This window comes from Hyla sarda, chromosome 1 (genome assembly GCF_029499605.1).
Source record: "Hyla sarda isolate aHylSar1 chromosome 1, aHylSar1.hap1, whole genome shotgun sequence".
Taxonomy (NCBI): Eukaryota; Metazoa; Chordata; class Amphibia; order Anura; family Hylidae; genus Hyla; species Hyla sarda.
The window spans coordinates 595944814-595970172 of NC_079189.1; the positions used below are offsets into that span (position 1 = coordinate 595944814).

The 25359-nt window shown below is 45.2% G+C and overlaps 2 protein-coding genes across 6 annotated transcripts in view; both read right to left on the reverse strand.

Moving 5' to 3' along the window:
• LOC130295787 (mitochondrial amidoxime-reducing component 1-like) overlaps positions 1-13807 on the reverse strand; it is a 33703-nt gene extending 19896 nt beyond the window's left edge. The window contains exons 1-4 of one of the 5 annotated variants that reach the window (XM_056546927.1): positions 13784-13807; positions 8599-8653; positions 3972-4026; positions 301-359 (exon numbers count right to left, since the gene is read on the reverse strand). In XM_056546927.1, the coding sequence (XP_056402902.1) occupies positions 301-322 (22 nt within the window). In that variant the 5' untranslated portion in view covers positions 323-359; positions 3972-4026; positions 8599-8653; positions 13784-13807. Of the gene's footprint in view, positions 1-300; positions 438-3971; positions 4027-8598; positions 8654-8843; positions 8904-13783 lie in introns of those variants that run through there. The other 4 variants (XM_056546913.1, XM_056546921.1, XM_056546943.1 and 1 more) reach the window with 4 other exon arrangements.
• A 7581-nt stretch (positions 13808-21388) lies between these two features.
• The window catches only part of PIGO (phosphatidylinositol glycan anchor biosynthesis class O), a 37306-nt gene continuing 33335 nt past the window's right edge, over positions 21389-25359 (reverse strand). The window contains exons 10-11 of the mRNA XM_056546976.1: positions 24090-24160; positions 21389-22350 (exon numbers count right to left, since the gene is read on the reverse strand). Coding sequence (XP_056402951.1) covers positions 22221-22350; positions 24090-24160 — 201 coding nt within the window. The 3' untranslated portion in view covers positions 21389-22220. The remainder of the gene's footprint in view (positions 22351-24089; positions 24161-25359) is intronic.

Genomic DNA, 25359 nt, shown 5'->3' on the forward strand with positions numbered 1-25359 from the left:
GCTGCGCAAAATAGTCTGCGCATCGGGAAAGACGCTGCGTATTCTCAGATGATCATATACACAGGGCTAGCTCTGCTCTACCTCCAAACATCACTGCGCCGGCTAGCCCTGTGTGTATGCTTATCAGAGAATACGCAGCGTTTTGCCCACTTCGCAAATGATTTTGCGCAGCGTGAAATACGCAGCCTAAGTGGTAGGCGGGAATATACCCTAAAGGTGTTTTCTGACTGACGAAAAAACGGGACGTCTGCAGAACGTGCTTAGGTTGGGATAAAATTTATATTGAAAATTTTCTCTCACCTCCGGCCAATCCTCTAGACATGTGATTGTAACAATGTGATTGGCTAAGTGGCCATTTCCTGGATATCGAGATGAAAGCATTGATGAGCAGTAGTGGGGATCGGTGGCAGGCGAGTATTTTTTTTAATTTTTTTATCCTAGCATAAGAACAATTAAAAAGTAAAAACAATTATCCGAACATCCCACTTAAAATAATTCTACATTTGGGTCACGTTTTTTAAGCTTATAAAAATGCTTGTTTTAGTAAAATAAATCGCTAATGTGCAGCTTGACAAATTCTGCACTGGTCCAGATGTTTTTACATCAGGACATGTGACCAGACGTCATATCGACCGGCCAGGTGCTCGCACTGATGAATGGATTTAGCACTGTACACTAGATGACCTCAACCCACATATGAGTCTCATGCGTTCACCTGTGTACCCTCCAGCTTAATTAGATGACCAGGTGCAGTGATCAAATACCACAACCTCATGGAAAATGTAGGCTGCATTAAAGATCCCCCATAAGGGTACATTCCCACACGACGTATTTGCTGCGTATTTGCTGCTGCGTATTTTATTTTCTCTGTTGAAGTCAATGGGTAGGAAAATACGCAGCACCAAATACGCAGCAAATACGCAGCAAAATACGCCGTGTGGGAACGTACCCTAAAAGTGCATTTGAAAGTCTAAATGGAGCCTATCCCATGCCTGCCACATTAGAAAAAAAAGTTAAGCAAAATGAATACACAAAAACCTCCACACTACTCTCTAAAAGCCTATGCTGCAGGATACATGCAAAAAAAAATAAAAAAAATTTATATACATATTTTTTTTTTTTTTATTTTTATTTTTTTTTTTTTTTTTTGGAATGCTTCTGTAAGTATCTGTTCTCACAGCATGACCTACATTTCATATCAGTTTTTACACACTGGCAGAAGAAAGTTGTGATGACTTGCAACTAGTGCTGGGCGATATGACCAAAAATGAGTATCACGGTATTTTTTTTTTTTTTTTTACATTGAGACTTGCATTGAGGTGGCGTAGCAGAACTAAATGGGCTTTTGGAACTAAATGATCTGAACACTGGGGCAGTGGAGTACCCTTTTAAATAGATGTAACAAACAACCCTACAGCCTCCAGCGGTTGCAAAACTACAACTCCCGGCATGTTGGACTATATAGTAGTGTATAGTATAGGTCAGTGTTTCCCAACCAGGGTGCCTCCAGCTATTGCAAAACTACAACTCCCAACATGTTGGACTATATAGTGTATAGTATAGGTCAGTGTTTCCCAACTAGGGGTGCCTCCAGCTGTTGCATAACTACTACTCCCAGCATGTTGGACTATATAGTAGTGTATAGTATAGGTCAGTGTTTCCCAACTAGGGTTGCCTCCAGCTGTTGCAAAACTACTACTCCCAGCATGCCCGGACAGCCGTTGGCTGTCCGGGCATGCTGGGAGTTGTAGTTTTGCAACAGCTGGAAGGCCTACTGTAGGTATAGTATATTATACAGACCCCTGTCCATCCCAGAACCCTGACTCACCTTCCCAGTTGCTGCAGGGACCGTCCGGGGAATGTGGTCCGGGCCATCCATCCTTCCTGTAGTGTCCGGCGGTATTCCGGGTGGAGGGTAAACCGGTCCGGGCTGTCCTTCTTCTCCGGGGGTTCTCTTCTCCACTCCGGGCAGGCTCCGGCCTAATAACGCTGCATAGACGCCGCTGCGCAGTGACGTCCGTGCGCAGCGACGCACCTGATGTCACGGCGTAGCGGCGTCTATGCAGCGTACTAGGCCGGAGCCTGCCCGGAGTGGAGAAGAGGACCCCCGGAGAAGAAGGACAGCCCGGACTGGTTCACCCTCCACCCGGAATGCCGGCGGACACTACAGGAAGGAAGGATGGCCCGGACCACCCCCATTACGGGTAAGTTAAAAAAAAAAAATGTATTGACTCGGAGGGTGGGGGAGGGGCCTGACCGGTATAGCGGTATGGGCAAAAATCCATACCGTGGGAGAAAAAAAAAAAGAGCGGTATCCGGTTCATACCGGTAAACCGCCCAGCACTACTTCCAACAACAATGTGTGGGTTACCACTGCTATCGTTTTAACATTTTGGTAGGGTGGTCATGCTCTGTTCTCCTGCTAAACCACTACTGGTATGCCGGAAAACATTAAAGGAACACTCCGATCCCAGATATTGCACTGTCTTAGGTCTAGTGCAGGGAATAATACAGGGATTCACAGAGCATCGAAGGGAGAATCTCTTATGTTCCACCTCCCCAGGGCCCATTCACTCTACGGAGAATTTTCTGGGTGGCTATTCTGTATGCAGCACTAGAACCTCTAGACCAGTGTTTCCCAACCAGTGTGCCTCCAGCTGTGTCAAAACTACAACGCCCAGCATGCTGGGAGTTGTAGTTTTAACACAGCTGGAGGCACCCTGGTTGGGAAACACTGGTCTAGACACGCGCTGTTTCCATATAAGGGTGCGTCCACACGGCATCTGTCCATTTTTTTTATCCCCATTTCGGTTCCGTTCTTGCAGGCTATAAACGGATTAAAAACTGTTTTAAAATAATCCCATTCATGTCAATGGGATTTTTTTTTTTTACAATCCGTTTACATCCGTTTGTACCTGTCTGCACTCATTTCCGTTTGTTTGATGGCAGAAAAAAAACAGAAGAAAAAACATACAGTAAATTTAACAGTGAAGTCTAAAAAAACAGATGAGCCTTTTAATGTCATCCATTTTTTTCAATTAGTTTTTTGATCCATTATTACTTCTGAGCATGCTCAGGACAAAAAAAATAAAAAAAAAATAATGGATCCAAATGGATACATCCGTTTACATCCGTTATTGTCCGTCTTTAAAGGGGTACTCCGCCCCTGGCATCTAATCCCCTATCCTTTGTTAGATCCCCGCGGTCCCGCTGCTGGGGACCCCCAGGATCGCCGCTGCGGCACCCCGCCATCATTACTGCACAGAGCGAGTTCACTCTATGCATAATGACGGGCAATACAGGGGCTGGGGCAGCGTGACGTCATGGCTCCGCCCCTCATGACATCACGGCCCGTCCCCTTAATGCAAGTCTATGGCAGGGGGCGTGACGACTGCCACGCCCCCTCCCAAAGACTTGTATTGACGGGGGCGGGCCGTGACATCACGAGGGGTGGAGCCGTGACGTAACGATGCTCCGGCCCCTGTATCGCCCGTCATTACGTGCAGAGCGATCTCGCTCTGCACAGTAATGATAGCGGGGTGCTGCAGCAGCGATCCCCGGGGTCCCCAGCAGCGGGACCCCGGCGATCTGACATCTTATCCCCTATCCTTTGGATAGGGGATAAGATGTCTAGGGGCGGAGTACCCCTTTAATTTTGACGGGAGAACGACGGGACGGGTCTAGACGGCCATGTGAACGCAGCCTAAGACGAATTATTTCTGAGCAGATTCTGCAGAAAGAATGAACATTTATTCTTTCCAGAGTCCAGAATGTGAATTTCCATAGTGTGCACGGTGCAGCAGAATCCCAATGATAATGTATAGAGGCTGCACTGAAATTTCCGAACTGGATTTCTCTGCTTGGAAATTCTGCAGTGTGAATGGGGCCCTTAGAGCCCGGACAAGACATACCACTGTTTTCCATAAAGATTTTAGGGCAGAGTTATATTACCAAGTCTCCTACATTCTTACCTTGGTGTTGTTCCCTGGTCCGAATACCAATCCTACACCTCCAGGTTAATGGGATCTGTTATGGAGAATAACAATTATTATAACAATGGAGCAAACACAGAACACTGCTGTATGTACACACAGGCACCGGCACACGTCTGATATTACAGTACAGTAAAATTCCTTATATTTGGCATCAATGGAACCTAGCAACTACAGCGCCTCGCATAAGTATTACACCCCCCACCCCCCCTTGTCTTTTCTACAATTTGTCATTGTTTAATTCACAAATTGCAATTTATTTCATTAATATAATGGACCAACACAATATAGTCCATAATTTGAAGGGGAGGAGGGGAATTTTACATGGATTTCAAAATTATTTTTTACAAATAAGTATTGAGTGCCTAGGTATTCACAGAAAGGCTGAAAACGCGTGGGTAAAGAAATGATGTGCCCATTTTATGAGACTGTGTGAACCAGGTCTAAGAGTAGAAATGTAACACTAAACGAATCCCGGCACTGATGATTCCTCATTGGATGAAATCCATTTCCCTGATGAAGAAACTGATTCCAGTTAAAAATGTGTTGGGTTTATGGATTTTTTTTTTTTTAACAGCACTTCATTCGTATTATCAGCGATTGGGATTGGCACCATCTTTTTGGTTTGCTTGGGTCTTTTTTAACCCTGCACAATATCCCTCCAAAACTGTTCAAGATGAGGGCACTCCCACATAATACCCATCACATGAGCAACAGGTTGTGTACACCCAGGACAAAACTAATCTGGGCGGAAGGGGGGTAGGACGCCCTGTAGACCCAATATAGTAAGAACAATTGAGTCTCAAAAAAAAAAAAAAAAAAATAAAGTCCTGTGCAGCCACCACAGCAGCAGAGAATGGGGTAATAGGCACAGACTCCCGGCCTGGAGCGCAGACAGGGCCCATCAGCAGCAGAGGAAGCAGCCAGTCAGCCCCGACACTCCCAATGTCTCCACAGCAGGGATAATAGCTGGTGGGTCCAAGACCTGTGCAAAGTGCTGCAGCCGTTCAGTCACACCGGCCATATCAGTGACTGAAGATGGTGCCACTTTGGGCTGCAGCCCTGAGAAAACACCCCCCACAAGCCTTCTGCTCCATGGTCACATTACTGTTCCGACTGGTGACAACGATGCCCGCACCTTCAAGGAAGCTCCGCCAGCAGATGGTGAAGGCAGATATAGAAGCTGGATGCCCAGGATATCAGTAGGAGGCGCAGCGGAGCTCCGAACTGTACGGCCTTTCACAAGCTAGGTCAGGCCGTGCCCCACCTCTCTACATACCCTGGTGTTTCTGGCCCTGGTCTTCTTCCTCCTTTTGGCGCCCGACTTGTCACACTGTGCTGAGCTAATCGCCGGCCGCAGAAATGTCCTGCCTCGGCTACTGATAGGATGAGCGGCAAGTGTGGTACGATGGGCCCAGGCACCAGGAAGAAGGCGAGGCCCGGGCTCAATACATCACACGGTTGCAAAAATAATGTTCACAAAAATATTACTACGGTTTTTGCCCCTGTCCTTTCTTCTCTGCCTCGTTGAGAGGTTTTTCTTCTATTTCTTTCCTCTCTTTCCATCCTTTATCTCTATTTGATGTTAGGATGACTATTCTTGTTCTTTACGTGGTATGTACTTGTAGTTCTGCTCTATGCACATTCTTTGTCCATAAACCTGGGCTTTATTTAAAGGAGTAGTGCAGTGAAACATAACTTATCCCCTTATTAGGAGGTTTGTTCAATAAAATTAGAATTGTACTCTAAATAGTTGATAACATGAGAATTATGCTGACTTATTTACATCAATTATTAGGCAAGTGAGAAAAATATAATTTGCATAATAATTTGGGACAGGGTGTATACTTCTATACGGGTTTTGTTTGCTTATTGCTTCTCTTCCCCTTGTCTTCTAGTCTTGTATAATTCCACATTACTTTGTAAATCTTTGCTGGATTATTAGATGCCAAGATTAAAGGAATTTCATTGTATACATAGATTTGTGCCACCTACCTATATGTACGCTCCATCCCCAGGTTGGTTTGCACTTAAGAGAAGAGACTTCGGAATATCAGCTAATCCACCAAGATTGGCAAATTTGCCACTGGCGCCCTGTGCTCTTCACAGATGAAAGCAGGTTCACACTGAGCACATGTGACAGACGTGACAAAGTCTAGAGACGCCGTGGAGAATGTTCTGCTGCCTGCAACATCCTCCAGCATGACCGGTTTGGCGGTGTGTCAGTAATGGTGCGGGGCGGCATTCCTTTGGGGGGCCGCACAGCCCTCCACGTGCTTGCCAGAAGTAGCCCGACTGCCATTAGGTACCGAGATGAGATCCTCAGACCCCTTGTGAGACCATATGCTGGTGCGGTTGGCACTGAGTTCCTCTAATGCAAGGCAATGCTTGACCTCATGTGGCTGCAGTGTGTCAGAAGTCCTGCAAGAGGAAGGCATTGATGCTATGGACTGGGCCGCTCGTTCCCCAGACCTGAATCCGATTGAGCACATCTGGGACATCATGTCTCGCTCCATCCACCAATGCCACGTTGCACCACAGACTGTCCAGGAGTTGGCGGATGCTTTAGTCCAGGTCTGGGAGGACATCCCTCAGGAGACCATCCACCACCTCATCAGGAGCATGCCCAGGCGTTGTAGGGAGGTCATACGGGCACGTGGAGGCCACACACACTACTGAGCCTCATTGTGACTTGTTTTAAGGACATTACATAAAGTTGGATCAGCCTGTAGTGGGGTTTTCCACTGTGATTTTGAGTGTGACTCCATATCCAGACCTCCATGGGTTAATACATTTGATTTCCATTGATAATTTTTGTGTGATTTTGTTGTACATTCTACTATGTAAAGACCAAAGTATTTCATACGATTAGTTCATTCATATCTAGGATTAGAGATGAGCGAACTTACAGTAAATTCGATTCGTCACGAACTTCTCAGCTCGGCGGTTGTTGACTTTTCCTGCATAAATTAGTTCAGCTTTCCGGTGCTGGAAAAGGTGGATACAGTCCTAGGAAAGTCTCCTAGGACTGTATCCACCTTTTCCAGCCCACGGGAGCACCGGAAAGCTGAACTAATTTATGCAGGAAAAGTCACCAACCGCCGAGCCGAGAAGTTCGCGACGAATCGAATTTACTGTAAGTTCGCTCATCTCTATCTAGGATGTGTTCTCTTAGTGTAGTTTCACTGGGATCTGCTTCCATTTTTGAAAAACAAAACTAACCGTAAATGTTTTCCTGTGGGGATGTCCCAATACCAATATTAGACATTTAAACCAGTTCTAACACTTGTGCAAGGGTCCCCAATACCCACCCACCTATCTTCTAAGGGCTTTTTTTTTTTTTTTTTTTTTTTTTTTTGTGGTATTTTTTTTCTACTGTCCGGGCATGCTAGGAGTTGTAGTTTTGCAACAGCTGGAGGCACCCTGTTGGGAAACACTGTCTTAGTGCAATCCTCCGGCAATCCTCTTTGGTATCTTCAGCAAAGTGTCCTACTTGAGAAATGGGCGGGGCTTAGTGACATCACCGCTGCTGGTCTCTGCTGGGTCCTGTTGCTAGCAAACAGCAGCAGTGACATCACTAAGCTCCGCCCATCCTCCAAGTCGGGCCCGGAGCTGAAGATACAGAAGAGGATTGCCGGAGAACCACAGCACAGAAAGGAACAAGTATGGTTGTTATCCGTGTCCCCTGCACTACACGTCTGTACCGACAGGTTAATGCAGGTGACAGGGATGACAGATTTCCTTTAAGTAATTGAATATACTTATTGTCCTCTTCTGGCCTTTGTAACACTATTTTTCCATATACAGGGATGTATGAGGGCTCATTTTTTTGCGTTGTGATCTGTAGTTTTTATTGGTACCATTTTTGTTTTGATGGGACTTTTTGATCACTTTTTATTAATTTTTTTTTCTGGTATATGAAGTGACCAAAAATCTGCAATTCCGGCATTTAAACTATTTATTTATTTTTTTATTTTACATTTTGTCCATAAATACTGATAACAGTACTTTCCTGTTCTTGATGCTGTGGTCAGCACTGATTATGGCATCTAAAGGGTTAAACGCAGGCATCAGCGTGCTCGCCAATGTTAGTCAATAGCAGCGAGTCACGGCTGCTCATAGTCGCTGGTACTCACCAGCTTTGAAGTGAGCGAAGCTCCTGAGCTGACTTTAATGTCCCTCACGCAGGGCATACACGTGCGCCCTGTGTAGTCTAAGGGTTAACAGGGTTCAACATATCAGAAAAACACGGCTGCTTTCTTCCAAAAACGGCGCCACGTAATGAAAATTGCAGCTGAGCTACACAGAAGTGAATAGGGCAGAGCTGCAATACCACACACGACCTGTGCACAGACTGTGGCGCTGTTTTTTGTAAGATGACAGAATCTGCCACAGAGGGTCCAATACGATTTATCAACTGGCGCACGTCTGCTAAATTTCTCGCGCTGTGTTTTTATTTTGCACCAAAGTTATCACTAACCTAGTGCTATATTGTCTGCGCTGGTTTCGCTATTTTTACTGCTATGCGCTTGGTTTATCATTTGCACAAAAAAAAATATTTGTACATTTTTTTGTAACTTAAGTTAGAGGAATAAGTCAGACTTACCGATGTGAGAGCGATCACGGGAGGGACGCCAGCAGCGCGAGTATCCCCTGGTGCGCTGCGAGGGAGATGAAGAGCGTGTTACTAATCTAACAGCCAATATAAGCGCCATTCTTGTTCAATGGTTGCGTACAGTATCCAGTAATCAGTAGGACCCCCTTTTCTGTGATTTTAAAGGGGCCAAAAAAAAAAAGCCCTGCCCGACAGTAACATAGAGTGCTTAGACATATGGAGGATGTGGCGCTCACCATGTCGGTCTCACTCCGTACCATGTAATCAACCTTGTACATAAGACTTAAAGGGGTACTCTGGTGGAAAAAAAAAAAATTAAAGGGGTACTCCGGTGCTTAAACATCTTATCCCCATCCAAAGGATAGGGGATAAGATGCCTGATCGCAGAAGTACCGCCGCTGGGGGACCCCCGGGATCATGCACGCGGCACCCCGTTTGTAATCCGACCCAGAGCGTGTCCGCTCCAGGACTGATTATGGTCGACCGCAGGGCCGGCGGCGTGTGACGTCACGCCCCACCCCTCAACGCACGTGATGTCACACGCCGCCCGCCCTGCGGTCGACCATAATCAGACTCGGAGCGAACATGCTCCGGGTCTAATTACAAACGGGGTGCCGCGTGTATGATCCCGGGGGTCCCCAGCGGCGGTACTCCTGCGATCAGGCATCTTATCCCCTATCCTTTGGATAGGGGATAAGATGTTTAAACACCGGAGAACCCCTTTAAAGTGTAGCTCCCACCAAGTTATATATAATCTAATATGTCCCTACCTATTAGTAATCTAGCCCTAACCCCCTACCTGGCTTTAAAAACATTTTAAATCGCTTTAATAGAGCAGATTTAGTGCTTCTATATCTGCTCTATAAAGCAGGGCAGAAAGCAGCGCTTCCCAGCAGGCACAACGTCACTGATGCCTTGCCGGGCGCTTGCTTCCGCCCTCAGATAGTCTATGCAGCGCTCCTGTCATGAGCGCGCATAGATGATCTGCCAATAGCACGGCAGGCAGCTCCGGGGTCCCCTCCTCCCTGTTTACCTGTGCATGTGCTATCCAGGGAGGAGGAGTAGAGGAGCATCGCCGGCCTGCCGTGCACAATATTACTGCCGGCTAATATAAGACCTCAGATCAGACTTACCCATCCGGAGGATCAGCGCAGCAATGAGTGCTCGTGCTGCCTCCGGACAGGGTAACGGGGGCGGGGCCGCGCGCGAGGCCAGTGGAGCTGGCCAATGCGCGCAGCCCCAGCTATCAGCGTGCTCGCTCTTGCCTGTTTGATTGACAGGCGGGAGCGAGCACAGCAGTGCCTGAATTTCGACTCATTGCCAGGCTGAAATGAGTCGTAATTCAGTGGTGACGTCACTGCTGAATGCATTCGGCCACTAGGAGGGCGACCCCTAGTGGCCGAATTTAAAAGTGATTTTAAACTTGTTTAAAATCACTTTTTTTAATTAAAGTATATTAGAGATATGTTGTAGTACTTAAGTACTACAACATATCAATTTTTGTACTTCATGACAGTGCCCATTTAAGTTAAACAGATTTGTAAATTACTTCTATTAAAAAATTCTGTTCTTTTTTGTCTTGTCCACAGTGCTCTCTGCTGACACCTCGGTCTGTGTCAGGAACCGTCCTGAGCACCATAGGTTTGCTATGGGGATTTCCTCCTGTTCTGGACAGTTCCTGATATGGACAGAGATGTCAGCAGAGAGCACTGTAGACAAGACAAAAAAAGAAATTCAAAAAGAATAGAATTTCCTCTGTAGCATACAGCTGCTAAAAAGTACAGGAAGGGTAAAGATTTTTTAATAGAAGTCATTTAGTTCATAAAAAAAAAAGTTCTCCACCAGAGTACCCCTTTAATGTGAGTTATATATTACCGGGCTCCAGAAAGTGAAACAGATTTGTAAATTACTTCTATTAAGAAATCTTAAGCCTGGGTATGGGTAGAGCGGGTTGCGCGGCGGGGTTTCGGAGTTGCGGCCGTAACAAAGATATTGGTTTCAACACAGGGTGCCTCCAGTTGTTTCACCACTACAACTCCCAGTATGCCCTGACAGCCAATAGAAGTCAGGGCAAGCTGGGAGTTGTAGCGGTGAAACAGCTGGAGGCACCCTGTATAGATGAACTAAGGGCGGAAATCGGCCCCCCCCAGCAGGCATCAATGACGTTGCGCCTGCTGGGGAAGTCTGCCTGGTAAGTGAGCACACTACTAGGCAGACAAAAAGGCTTTTTTAATAATATAATATTAGGCTTTTTTTTTATAATATATTACAATAATAGTAAATACTTACAATAATGTATACAATAATATACAATTTACAATACAAACGTTTCAATAAATTACATTATTACAAACATTTCAATAAGTTAATACACTTCTTAAAAACACATAAAACAAAACATTTAAAATATATTGTGTATAAAAAATGTGTTAAAGCAACAAAATAAAAATACTACAAATATAAAAAAATTGGAATTTTGAATCTAAAAATTTACAAAAAACAAATAGTCAATTTTTGCTAGAAATGGACAATTAGAAACAAAAAATTGAAAAAAAAAAATCCGACTGACCATAGACACAGGATAAATACAACTGTATGTGTGTGTGTGTGTGTGTGTGTGTGTGTGTGTGTATGTATATATATATAATGTGTGTGTGTGTGAATAAAATTGGATGTACAATAAAATGTAAAAATAAATACAAAAAATAAAAATCTGCCATACACAGCTCTGCACTGCCCCCTGCTGCGCACACTGGAGAAATGCAGAGCGCTCTTCACTTCAGCACCCCCTACAGGAATACAGAGCGCTCTTCACTTCAGCGCCCCCTACAGGAATACAGAGCGCTCTTCATTTCAGCGCCCCCTACAGGAATACAGAGCGCTCTTCACTTCAGCGCCCCCTACAGGAATACAGAGCGCTCTTCACTTCAGCGCCCCCTACAGGAATACAGAGCGCTCTTCACTTCACCGCCCCCTACAGCAGGGGTCCTCAAACTACGGCCCGCAAGCCACATGCGGTGGTCGGAACACTGAAATGGGGCAGTACACAGGCATACAGCCTCCAGCCATACTTTATGGCTGGAGGCTGTATGCCTGTGGGGGAACATACTGCCAACGTAATTTGGGGGACTTTACTGCCAGCCTAATGTGGGGGAACATACTGCCAGCCTAATGTGGGGGACTATGCTCCACCTAATGTGGGGGAACATTACTGCTCCACCTAATGTGGGGGAACATTACTGCCAACCTAATGTGGGGGAACATTACTGCCAACCTAATGTGGGGGAACATTACTGCCAACCTAATGTGGGGGAACATTACTGCCAACCTAATGTGGGGGAACATTACTGCCAACCTAATGTGGGGGAACATTACTGCCAACCTAATGTGGGGGAACATTACTGCCAACCTAATGTGGGGGAACATTACTGCCAACCTAATGTGGGGGGGAACATTACTGCCAACCTAATGTGGGGGGGAACATTACTGCCAACCTAATGTGGGGGGAACATTACTGCCAACCTAATGTGGGGGGAACATTACTGCCAACCTAATGTGGGGGGAACATTACTGCCAACCTAATGTGGGGGGAACATTACTGCCAACCTAATGTGGGGGGAACATTACTGCCAACCTAATGTGGGGGGAACATTACTGCCAACCTAATGTGGGGGGAACATTACTGCCAACCTAATGTGGGGGGAACATTACTGCCAACCTAATGTGGGGGAACATTACTGCCAGCCTAATGTGGGGGAACATTACTGCCAGCCTAATGTGGGGGGACTATACTGCCATCCTAATGTGGGGGGACTATACTGCCAGCCTAATGTGGGGGGACTATACTGCCAGCCTAATGTGGGGGGACTATACTGCCAGCCTAATGTGGGGGGACTATACTGCCAGCCTAATGTGGGGGGACTATACTGCCAGCCTAATGTGGGGGGACTATACTGCCAGCCTAATGTGGGGGGACTATACTGCCAGCCTAATGTGGGGGGACTATACTGCCAGCCTAATGTGGGGGGACTATACTGCCAGCCTAATGTGGGGGGACTATACTGCCAGCCTAATGTGGGGGGACTATACTGCCAGCCTAATGTGGGGGGACTATATTGCACCTAATGTGGGGGGGACTATACTGCCAGCCTAATGTGGGGGGGACTATATTGCACCTAATGTGGGGGGACTATACTGCCAGCCTAATGTGGGGGACTATACTGCCAGCCTAATGTGGGGGGACTATACTGCCAGCCTAATGTGGGGGAACTACAACCTAATGTGCGGGAACTACAACCTAATGTGGGGGACTATACTGCCAGCCTAATGTGGGGGAACTACAACCTAATGTGGGGGAACTACACTGCCAACCTAATGGGGGGGGGGGGGGGGGGAATTGTACTGCCAACCCTAACGTGGGGGAACTGTACTGCCAACCCTAATGTGGGGGAACTGTACTGCCAACCCTAATGTGGGGGAACTACAGCCTAATGTGGGGGGATCTATACTGCCAACCTAATGTGGGGGGAACTGTGCTGTGTACTTAAAGTGGTAGTCCACTAGTAAGATATATAAGTGTACAGAGCCCTTCACCGCCCACTGGAGAAATACAGAGCCCGTCACCGCCCACTGGGGGAATACAGAGCCCGTCACCGCCCACTGGGGGAATACAGAGCCCGTCACCGCCCACTGGGGGAATACAGAGCCCGTCACCGCCCACTGGGGGAATACAGAGCCCGTCACCGCCCACTGGGGGAATACAGAGCCCGTCACCGCCCACTGGGGGAATACAGAGCCCGTCACCGCCCACTGGAGGAATACAGAGAGCTCTTTACTGCCCCCTGCTGCCCGCTCCACACACAATACACAGCCCTCAGCACTAGGGGGTATAAGGGTTCTCATCACGTGTTTTAGGTCCGGGGAAAAAGCGCATACGAGGCAAAAATGAGCCGACCGGACCGAACGTTTCACTCCGGTCGGCTCATTGAATTGCAATACGGGACCGCATACGGCAGCGCAAGTTTTTAGCTCCCCCTGCCGTATGCGCTCTCGTATGGGGTAAAACGTAATATGAACCCTAACAGTCTCCCCAGCAGCCAGGACAGCGGGCAGTAGAGAGCACCGAGTGGGCATCATGCCACCACCGCAGCTAATGATATTGTATTTAGATACTCACCAGCAGCGATTCCTCCCGGGCGCATGTCAGGAAGTCTACTTAGCTATAGATCCCTAACAAGGTCTGGATGCAGAGTGGAGCTTCACTTTCTACAGGAAACACGTGACCTCCACTCTCGTTCAGCCCCTCCCACTTTTCTGTGCAAGTTTCTGATAGCAACCAATCAGATCGCTTTTTACATTCTTCAATCTGATTGGTTACTATGGGCAACTCAGCAACTTCCCCCAGAGTGCACAAAACAAGGCAGAGTGGGCGCCACCTACCCCTTGGTGGTCAAAAATGGTCATGTTTAACCACTTCATCACTACCTTTATCTAAATCAGTGACTCTTCAGCTGTTGCAAAACTATAACTCCCATCATGCCCCAACAGCCTTTACTATGATCCCATCATGCCCTAACAGTTGTTCCCAGCCAGAGTGCAGGGCATGCTGGGAGTTGTAGTTTGGCAACAGCTGGAGGCGCTCTAGTTGGAAAACCCTGGTCTAACGCAGCGTTCTCCAACCTGTTGCTCTCTAGCTGCTGCAAAACAACAAATCCCATCATGCCCTGACAGCTTTCAACATGGTCTAATGTGGTGTTACCCAATCTGTGGCTCTCCCGCTGTTCCAAAACTACATATCTCTTTTCTGTCAGGGCATGATGGGTGTTGTAGTTTCGTAGCAGCTATAGAGCCGCAGCTTGGGAAACACTGATATAAATAATCGCTATGGATGCCAACATATACCGTGGTGCACTGCAGCAAGCCCTATTCACTGTAAGGGCCCGACCATAGCTGGCTAGTGACCAGGTTCGGGCAACTTCACGCACGTATACGTTAATCTAGATCAGTGTTTCCCAAAAAGGGTTCCTCCAGCTGTTACAAACTAGAACTCCCACTATGCCCGGCAGCCTTTAATATGGTCTTATGTGTCCTAATCACTTTAACCCCTTAAGGACTCAGGGTTTTTCCGTTTTTGCACTTTCGTTTTTTCCTCCTTACCTTTTAAAAATCATAACCCTTTCAATTTTCCACCTAAAAATCCATATTATGGCTTATTTTTTGCGTCACCAATTCTACTTTGCAGTGACATTAGTCATTTTACCCAAAAATTCACGGCGAAACGGAAAAAAAAAATCATTGTGCAACAAAATCGAAAAAAAACGCCATTTTGTAACTTTTGGGGGCTTCCGTTTCTACGCAGTGCATATTTGGGTAAAAATTACACCTTACAATTATTCTGTAGGTCCATACGGTTAAAATGATCCCCTACTTATATAGGTTTGATTTTGTCGCACTTCTGGAAAAAAATCATAACTACATGCAGGAAAATTTATAAGTTTAAAAATGTCATCTTCTGACCCCTATCACTTTTTTATTTTTCCACGTACAGGGCAGTATGAGGGCTCATTTTTTGCGCCGTGATCTGAAGTTTTTATCGGTATGATTTTTGTTTTTTGTTTTGATCGGACTTTTTGATCACTTTTTATAAATTTTTTTAATGGTATAAAAAGTGACCAAAATACGCTTTTTTGGACTTTGGAATTTTTTTGCACGTACGCCATTGACCGTGCGGTTTAATTAATGATATATTTTTATAGTTCGGACATTTACTCACGCGGCGATACCACATATGTTTATTTATTTATTTTTTTACACTGTTTTATTTTTTTTATGGGAAAAGGGGAGTGATTCAAACTTTTATTAGGGAAGGGGTTAAATGACCTTTATTAACACTTTTTTTTTAAATTTTTTTTGCAGTGTTATAGGTCCCATAGGGACCTATAACACTGCACACACTGATCTCTCATACTGATCATTGTTAACCCATAGGGACCTATAACACTACACACACTGATTTTTTACACAGATAACAGGCGTGTATTAACACGCCCGTGATCAGCATTATCGGCGCTTGACTGCTCCTGCCTGGATCTCAGGCACGGAGCAGTCATTCGTCGATCGGACACCGAGGAGGCAGGTAAGGGCCCTCCCGGTGTCCGATCAGTTGTTCGGGACGCCGCGATTTCACCGCGGCGGTCCCGAACAGCCCGACTGAGCAGCCGGGATACTTTCAGTTTCACTTTAGAAGCGGCAGTCAGCTTTGACCGCCGCTTCTAAAGGGTTAATACCGCACATCGCCGCGATCGGCGATGTGTGGTATTAGCCGCGGGTCCCGGCCGTTGATGAGCGCCGGGACCGAAGCGATATGATGCAGGATCGTGGCGCGATCCCGCTTCATATCGCGGGAGCCGGCGCAGGACGTAAATATACGTCCTGCGTCGTTAAGGGGTTAAAGGGGTACTCCACTGTAAGGGTGCGTTCCCACAGGGCGTATACGCAGCGTATTTCAGGCTGTGCAAAATTTACAGCAGCAGCGGGAAATACGCTGCGTATTCCTTGCTCACTATACACGCAGGGCTTTCTGGCGGCAGCCCTATGTGTGCAGTGAGTTTTGGAGGCGGAGCCTCCAAAACTCAATGCACACATAGGGCTGCCGCCAGAAAGCCCGGCATGTATAGTGAGCAAGGAATACGCAGCGTATTTCCCGCTGCTGTAAATTTTTGCGCAGGGTGAAATACGCTGCGTATACTCTAGGTGGGAACGCACCCTAAGGGTGCGTACACACGTGCGTATTTTTGGCTGCAGATTTGCTTCTGCAGATTTTGCTGCCCATTAAAGTCCATGGGCAGCAAAATCTGCAGCAGCAAGATCTGCAGCAAAAATACGCACGTGTGAACGCACCCTAAAACATTTTTTTTAATCAACTGGTGCCAGAAAGTTAAACAGATTTGTAAATTACTTCTATTAAAAAAATCTTAATCCTTCCATTACTTATCTGCTGCTGTTACGATCCACAGGAAGTTATTTTCTTTTTGAATTTCCTTTCTGACCGACTACAGTGCTCTCTGCTGACACCTCCAGGAACTGTCCAGAATAGGAGCAAACCCTCATAGAAAACCTATCCTGCTCTGGCCAGTTCCTAAAATGGACAGAGGTGTCAGCAGAGAGCACTGTGGTCAGTCAGAAAGGAAATTCAAAAAGAAAAGAACTTCCTGTGGAGCGTACAGCATCTGATAAGTACTGGAAGGCACCAGTTGATTTAAAATTTTTTTTTTTTCCAGTGGAGTACCCCTTTAATCTCAGCTGCAAAGGTGCCAGGAATTTTAAACAGATATCCTGCCGCCAGCAGCATTATTGGAGGTTGACCATATTTTCGCTATGGAGGGTCTTTTCCGCTGTTATTTGACTGCACCCCTTTTCCTTAAAATAAGGTGTGCTTCCATTATGTCAAGTTTTTTTTTTTTTTTTCATTTTGCATTAATCAAGTTCAATGTCAGTGTTCCCCAATCTGGGTGCCTCCAGCTGTTGCAAAACTACACTGCCCAGATAGCCAAAGGCAGTGTTTCCCAACCAGGACACCTCCAGCTGTTGCAAAACTACAACACCCAGCATGCCCTGTCCGGGCATGCTGGGTGTTGTAGTTTTGCAACAGCTGGAGGCACCCTGGTTGAGAAAAACTGTTCTATGTGGTTACAGATGTCATGATCTGTGTCCTATCCTGTATACTGTTACTGCAAAAAGATCAAATTGTTAGTCGTGGTTAGAGATCCTCTTTAAAGGGGTTCTCCACCATAAGGTGATTTTAGTACTTACCTGGCAGACAGTAATGGACATGCTTAGGAAGGATCTGCGTTTGTCTTGGGGCTAAATGGCTATGTTGTGAGATTACCATAACACTGCTGCTTCCTTTTTGTATACTGGCTATTTCCTGTTGGAGTTTGTTCCCTCAAACTACAAGTCCCATGATCCTTTGTAAGTGTGAGGTCCCTTTTCTCCCTCCCACACATCAGCCACCCCACCCATTGAAACACGCCTGTGCTCCCTTCCATGCAACAGACCAGTGTTTTCTAACCAGGGTGCCTCTAGCTGTTGCAAAAATTACTTGCAGAATGATCTCCCTCCCACCCAGCGGTCGCTCCACCCATTAAAGCAGGACAGACTCTAATTCATCACCTGTATGATGTAATGTCTTGGGCCACACTGCAACCTGGGAAAACCTGAGACAACATTATGTATGCTGTTAAATATTAACTTGGGGGTATAAATCACAGAAGAATTGTGAGACCACCATCTAACAACCGGACATAGAACAGACAGTAAGACCATGTTCGCTGCTTTCCCCCTAAGAATATACGTGAGAACCCCGTGTAACCCATGGACCATTGTTTTTGATGTTCACATCATGTATCACTTCTTTTAGACAAAAACACATTCAATAACCAAGATGCAGCCCCATTGGACGGTCTGGTCAACATCTATTTGGAAGCAATCACTCTGCAGAATTTCCGATGAAGGAGCCTTCTGTCGTTTTCAATGGGATCTTGGGTCTTCCAGAAGGACAATGACCCCAAACATCCATCACAAAGCACCTAGAAATGGATGGCAACAAAGCGCTGGAGAGTTCTGAAGTGGCAGCAATGAGTCCAGATCTAAATCCAATTGATCACCTGTGGAGAGATCTTAAAATTGCTGTTGGGAAAAGGCGCTAGAGATGAGCGAACTTACAGTAAATTCAATTCGTCACGAACTTCTCGGCTCGGCAGTTGATGAATTTTCCTGCATAAATTAGTTCAGCTTTCAGGTGCTCCGGTGGGCTGGAAAAGGTGGATACAGTCCTAGGAGACTCTTTTCTAGGACTATATCCACCTTTTCCAGCCCACCGGAACACCTGAAGGCTGAACTAATTTATGCAGGATAAGTCATCAACTGCCGAGCCGAGACGTTCGTGACGAATCAAATTTACTGTAAGTTCGCTCATCTCTAAAAGGCACCTTCCAATAAGAGAGACCTGGAGCAGTTTGCAAAGGAAGAGTGGTCCAACATTCCGGCTGAGAGGTGTAAGAAGCTTATTGATGGTTATAGGAAGCCACTGATTTCAGTTATTTTTTCCAGAGGGTGTGCAACCAAATATTAAGTTAAGGGTGCCAATAATTTTGTCCAGCCCATTTTTGGAGTTTGGTGACATTATGTCCATTTTGCTTTTTTCCTCCCTTTTTTGGTTTAGTTCCAATACACACAAAGATAATAAACATGTGTATAGCAAAACATGTTACTGCAATCCTTTTCTGTGAGAAATAGGTAATTTTCTAGAAAAATTTTAGGGGTGCCAACATTTACGGCCATGACTGTACAGTGCCATCAATAGAGACCGAGCATGTCCGAGTGGTCCTAATGCCAACTCACAGAATGTCCACCTGTGATTTTTTTGGGCACTTGGGCAACTTAAAGGGGTGCTCCACCGGAAAACATCTTATCCCGGATCCAAAGGATAGGGGATAAGATGTCTGATCACGAGGGCCCCGCTGCTGGGAAACCCCTGCATCATCCAGACCGGCAGCGGCGGAGTCCAGAGCACAAGCTTTGAGCTTCCGTGTTCGTGACGTCATGCCACGCCCCCTCCATTCATGTCGATGGGAAGGGGTGTGATGGCTCGTACAAAGCCTTCACGCCTCCTCCCATTGACATGATTGGAGAGGGTGACAGCTGTGGTCGCCAGTCATTTGGCACGAAGCAGAGTTCGGCGATGACTGGGGTGCCGCAGCAGAGATCGTGGGGGTCCCCAGGACTGTGATTAGACATCTCATCCACTGTAATATAAGATGTTTTCTGGAGGAGTACTCCTTTAAAGTGAAATACACCGCAGAAATTCAAGGATTTTAATCACATATTTTGCGATTTTTTTTTTCTTTCCCTAAATCTTTCCATAACACTTTTGCTGTTTGTCTGCCAAGCCTAAGTCATGTTTCCCATCAACAAAGTGTAGGGAGACAAGAAGCAGAAAAGTTAGGTTCTACCAGATGGTATTGTCGGTAAGCGGCACCAGAGCAGTTTGTTAGACGCTGATCTCCTTTGCTCCATTGAAACAGCAGGAAGGATCAACTGCATTAAACTAAATTATCATTGGGAACTTAAAGGGGTTATCCAGGAAATATATAAAAAGGTTGATATATAAAAAGTTTTTTTCCTGGATAACCCCTTTAAAGCCGATATATGATTTGGCCAATGTTATACCTAATACCTATGGTCACCTGCAAAGATATTTCATAAAACATAACTACACATTCAGGGACAATATTGGCTCTATGGCACATAAACAAGGATGACAAATGTGACACGTTTTTATTTTGTTTTTTTAAATCTGTAAATCCTGTAATCCTTGGCAATTTCTTCCAATACAACAGTGGCTGGTAATGTCCAGGTCAGTCCACCAGTAACCACACTCTGGGTACTATAGAGTTCAGGTTGGCACAGTGCATGTCTTATAGTGTCACACTGGTTGTACACAGGATGATGGCCGCCCCAGGCCTGATTCTCCTGTACTGCATTCTTATATGTGTCTCAGTCAATATAATGGTGCATCCATATAGGACTTGGATGCGGCGGAAACATTTCAAAACTGCCTATTGCCAGATCCATGCCATCCCTCATTCATTTTGATCAAAGTGTCCAGCATCCAGGTTGAAGTAAAACAGGGCATTTCTTTATTGGATAATTGGACAGCCTTTGGCTGACCGGGCATGAAGGAGTTGTAGTTTTAAAACAGCTGGAGGCACCCTGGTAAAACGGGGTATTTCTTTATTGGATAACTTGCATATACAAGATAAAAACTCTGACATGTTTCACGCTTAGTCATAGAGTAACAAACATTGCATAAGACACAAATAAATACTGAAAAAAAAAAAACAGTCACATGTCCATGACATCACCAATGGAAAATCCCGTCTGGAACCAAATAAACCGAATACCTGAAACGGATTCACAACCAAGTTGTACAAATAAATATGTCACTGTTCACATAGGGGGACATTGAAACATTTATCCATGTTTGCTTATGTATTCCTTTTTTTAGTTATTTTTTTTCTTACAATTTTTTTTTGCTTACGTGCGACTTATTTGTCAACTGGTTTCAGCCTGTTTATAAATTTCTTTCACGTAAGCAATTATAATTTTTTGCTCCGTGTGTGAGCTGGAGTAAATTTAGTAGGTTTTTTTCATGTAATGCGACTTTTTTGCGACTTTCGCACTTGATAAATCTCTGAAAACTGCAAGTCAAAAATCACTTTTTGCTTATTTTTTTTAATTTTTTTTTTGCTTTGGACACTACACAATCAAAAAGTCGCACCTGTCGACTTTTTTGCGACAATTTTAAGCAAAAAAAATAAAAATAAAAAATACTAAATGCATTGATAAATGTCCCCCATAGTGAGGAGTAGAAAAAAATAAAATAAACATAAAAAAAAAAACAGTGACATTTATTTGTACAACTTGGTTGTGAATCCGTTTCAGGTATTTGGTTTATCCGTTACCAGACCGTATTTTCCATTGTTTTTTTTTTTTTTTTTGTATTTATATGTGTCTTATGCAATGTTTGTTACTCTATGACTAAGCCCGAAAGCGTGAAACGTGTCAGAGTTTTTATCATGTATATGCAATTTGTCCAATAAAGAAACACCCCGTTTTACCAGGGTGCCTCCAGCTGTTTCAAAACTACAACTCCCAGCATGCACTGTCAGTGCATGCTGGGAGTTGAGGTTTTTGAAACAGCTGGAGGTTTGCCCCCCCCCCCCCCCAGGTGAACGTACAGGGTACATTCACACGGGCAGGTTTACAGTAAGTTTCCTGCTTCAAGTTTGGTCTGCGGCAAATTTTTTGCCGCTGCGCAAACTCCTAGCGGGGAAACTCACCGTAACACGCCAGTGCGAATGTACCCTAAAAACACTACACTCCACTAACACATAATAAAGAGTTGGGAGTTGTAGTTTTGAAACAGCTGGAGGCACCCTAGTTGGGAAACACTGATATATATCATTCGTTGAGACATTGATGAATGGGAGCCTGGACACTTTCCTCTTGATATTGCTCTGCAGTGATGCCGGGGGCGGGATCGGCGGGTCCGTGCACCGGTGTGAAGGCTAATCTGCATGAGCTGTCATTACTACATGTCATTAATTTTGATGAACCACCCGGAGTCAGAACGCGTCTCTGGCTCATTTTCCAACCATATTCGTTTTTTTGGACCGGACTGAAAAGTGCACCATGGTTTTCAGTCCGGTAAAAAAAAAAAAAACGGACAGGGTCGGAAAATAAGCCAAACTGAGACAGGTCAGGACTCTATACGGAGTGAATCTGGCAGCGATATGGCAGGAGGCGGTTTCAAAATTCTTCCGCCGGATCCACAAATTCTCGGTGTAAATGATCCCCTATCATAGATGCCCCCTTAGATCTAAACGGAGGAAACGAGAACAATCCTGCCAATAGTTCAGCTCTGTCCAGACAGCGGGTGCAGGAGACGGTGACGTCAGGAGCTGCGCAGGTACAACCGTTCCTTGAGGCACCGAGTGAATTCTGAGTCTTTGGTCGTCCGAGGACACCTCACCCGTCCGCAGTGTCCACTGCTACCTGTTCTGCTGGACAATAAGGTTCTTGAACCAGTTACTGACGGCACAGTCCACCCTTAAAACCAGAGCGATCCCGAAGAGGAGGAGGAGGCTGCTGACCACAAATCCCAAACCTTCAAACAAGAACCTGGGGGAAAGCACAGAAAAAAATGGGACTCAATATTACAACTGGGACTTTGCAACATTATAAAAATGGTCATTCAACAGCAAATGATGATATATATTTTAGTGTTTCCCAACAAGGGTGCCTCCAGCTGTTGCAAAACTAAAACTCCCAGCATGTTCCTGTTTGAGTTTGTTCCCTCAAACTACAAGTCCCATGATTCCTTGTGTGGGAGGGAGAAAAGTGACCTCACACTTAAAAAATCATCAGCCAATCCGCCCATTGAAACACACCTGTGCTCCCTTCAATGCAACAGACCAGTGTTTTCTGACCAGGATGCCTCCAGCTGTTACAAAAATACAATCACTTTCAGAATGATCTCAATCCCACCCAGCGGTCGCTACACCCATTGAAGCATGTCTCAATGAATGATGATATGTATCAGTGTTTCCCAACCAGGGTACCTCCAGCTGTAGCAAAACTACAACTCCCAGCATGCCCAGACAGCCTTTGGCTGTCTGGGCATGCTGGGAGTTGCAGTTTTGCAACAGCTGGAGGCACCCTGGTTGGGAAACACTAATATATACATATATACTAATAAACTAATATAAACATCAGCCACCCCACCCATTGAAATACACCTGTGCTCCCTTCAATGCAACAGACCAGTGTTTTCTGACCAGGCTGCCTCCAGCTGTTGCAAAAATACAATCACTTGCAGAATGATCTCCCTCCCACCCAGCGGTCGCTACACCCATTGAAGCAGGACAGACTCCAATTCATCAACTGTATGATGTCTCAACGAATGACGATATATATCAGTTTTTCCCAACTAGGGTGCCTCCAGCTGTTGCAAAATTACAAGTCCTAGCATGTTCCTGTTGGAGTGTGTTCCCTCAAACTACAAGTCCCATGATTCCTTGTGTGAGAGCGAGAAAAGTGACCTCATACTTAAAACATCAGCCACCCAACCCATTGAAACACACCTGTGCTCCCTTCAATGCAACAGGCCAGTGTTTTCTGACTAGGGTGCCACCAGCGGTTGCAAAAATACAATCACTCCCAGAATGCTCTCCCTCCCACCAAGCGGTCGCTACACTTGCAGAATGATCTCCCTCCCACCAAGCGGTCGCTACACTCATTGAAGCAGGACAGGCTCCCATTCATCAATGTCTAAACGAATGATGATCTATATCAGTGTTTCCCAACTAGGGTGCCTCCAGCTATTACAAAACTACAACTCCCAGCATGCCCGGACAGCCTTTGGCTGTCCGGGCATGCTGGGAGTTGTAGTTTTGCAATAGCTGGAGGCACCCTGGTTGGGAAACACTGATATATATATATATATATATCATCATTCGTTGAGACATTGATACGTAATACAAAATGGAAATAAAAGGTCATATGTAAAATTTGTAAAGATGTTGGTGTTAAATAGAGATGAGCGAACTTACAGTAAATTCGATTCGTCACGAACTTCTCGGCTCGGCAGTTGATAATTTATCCTGCATAAATCAGTTCAGCTTTCAGGTGCTCCCGTGGGCTGGAAAAGGTGGATACAGTCCTAAGAGACACTTTCCTAGGACTGTATCCACCTTTTCCAGCCCACGGGAGCACCGGAAAGCTGAACTAATTTATGCAGGGAAAGTCATCAACTGCCGAGCCGAGAAGTTCGTGACGAGTCGAATTTACTGTAAGTTCGCTCATCTCTAGTGTTAAATAAGCGGAAAGAAAACAAACTAAAAGTATTATATTAGACTTACTTTGGTGCAAATACTTTCCAGACCATGAGATGGCGACGTAGTATCATAGCAGCGCAGACACAGGACAGCAGCTGGAAAGTCATATAAAAGACACATTAGAAATAACTGGGGATCCCATGGATTTGTAGGTTTATTGCCGATGCCCAAATACACTCCTATCATTGGAACTGGTCTTTTTATAGGTAGAAGACTCCAGAAAAAAAAAGATCAGGAAGGGATATTTCCTGTTATGTCTCCTATTATAAAGCTTTATGCCCAGCTGTATATGTTGTACCACAGACAGAATACAGGCTACTGTAAAGGATGTGCAGCATACACACTCAACCGCTACCTCATTCATTCTATATGGCGCATGTAATGTTGTAGATAGGGGATAACTCTAATACGGGGCATGGAACATCTTAGCTATGAGAAGGGACGTTTAACCCCTTAAGGACTCAGCGTTTTTCCGTTTTTTGCACTTTCGTTTTTTCCTCCTCACCTTTTAAAAATCATAACCCTTTCAATTTTGCACCTAAAAATCCACATGAGGGCGTATTTTTTGCAGTGATGTCATTTTACCCAAAAATCTACAGCAAAACGGAAAAAAAATAATAATTGTGCGACAAAATGGAAGAAAAAAATCTATTTAGTAACTTTTGGGGGCTTCCGTTTCTACGCAGTACTATTTCCGGTAAAAATGACACCTTGTCTTTATTCTGTAGGTCCATACGATTAAAAGGATACCCTACTTATATAGGTTTGATTTTGTATTACTTCTGAAAGAAATCATAAATACATGCAGGAAAAAATCGTCCTCTTCTAAAAGTCTGAATCACCCCCCTTTTCCCATAAAAAAAAAAAAAAAAAAAACCAAAAACTGTGTAAATAAAAATAAACATATGGTATCGCCACGTGCGTAAATGACCAAAGTATTAAAATATGTTGTTAAACCGCACGGTCAATGGCGTACACAAAATTCCAAAATAGCGTATTTTTGGTCACTTTTTATACTATAAAAAAAATTAATAAAAAGCGATCAAAAAGTCCGATCAAAACAAAAATGGTACCGCTAAAAACTTCAATTTACAGTGCAAAAAATGAGCCCTCATACCGCCCCATACGTGGGAAAAAAAAAAGCTATAGGGGTCAGAAGTAGAGATGAGCGAACTTACAGTAAATTCGATTCGTCACGAACTTCTCGGCTCGGCAGTTGATTACTTTTCCTGCATAAATTAGTTCAGCTTTCAGGTGCTCCGGTGGGCTGGAAAAGGTGGATACAGTCCTAGGA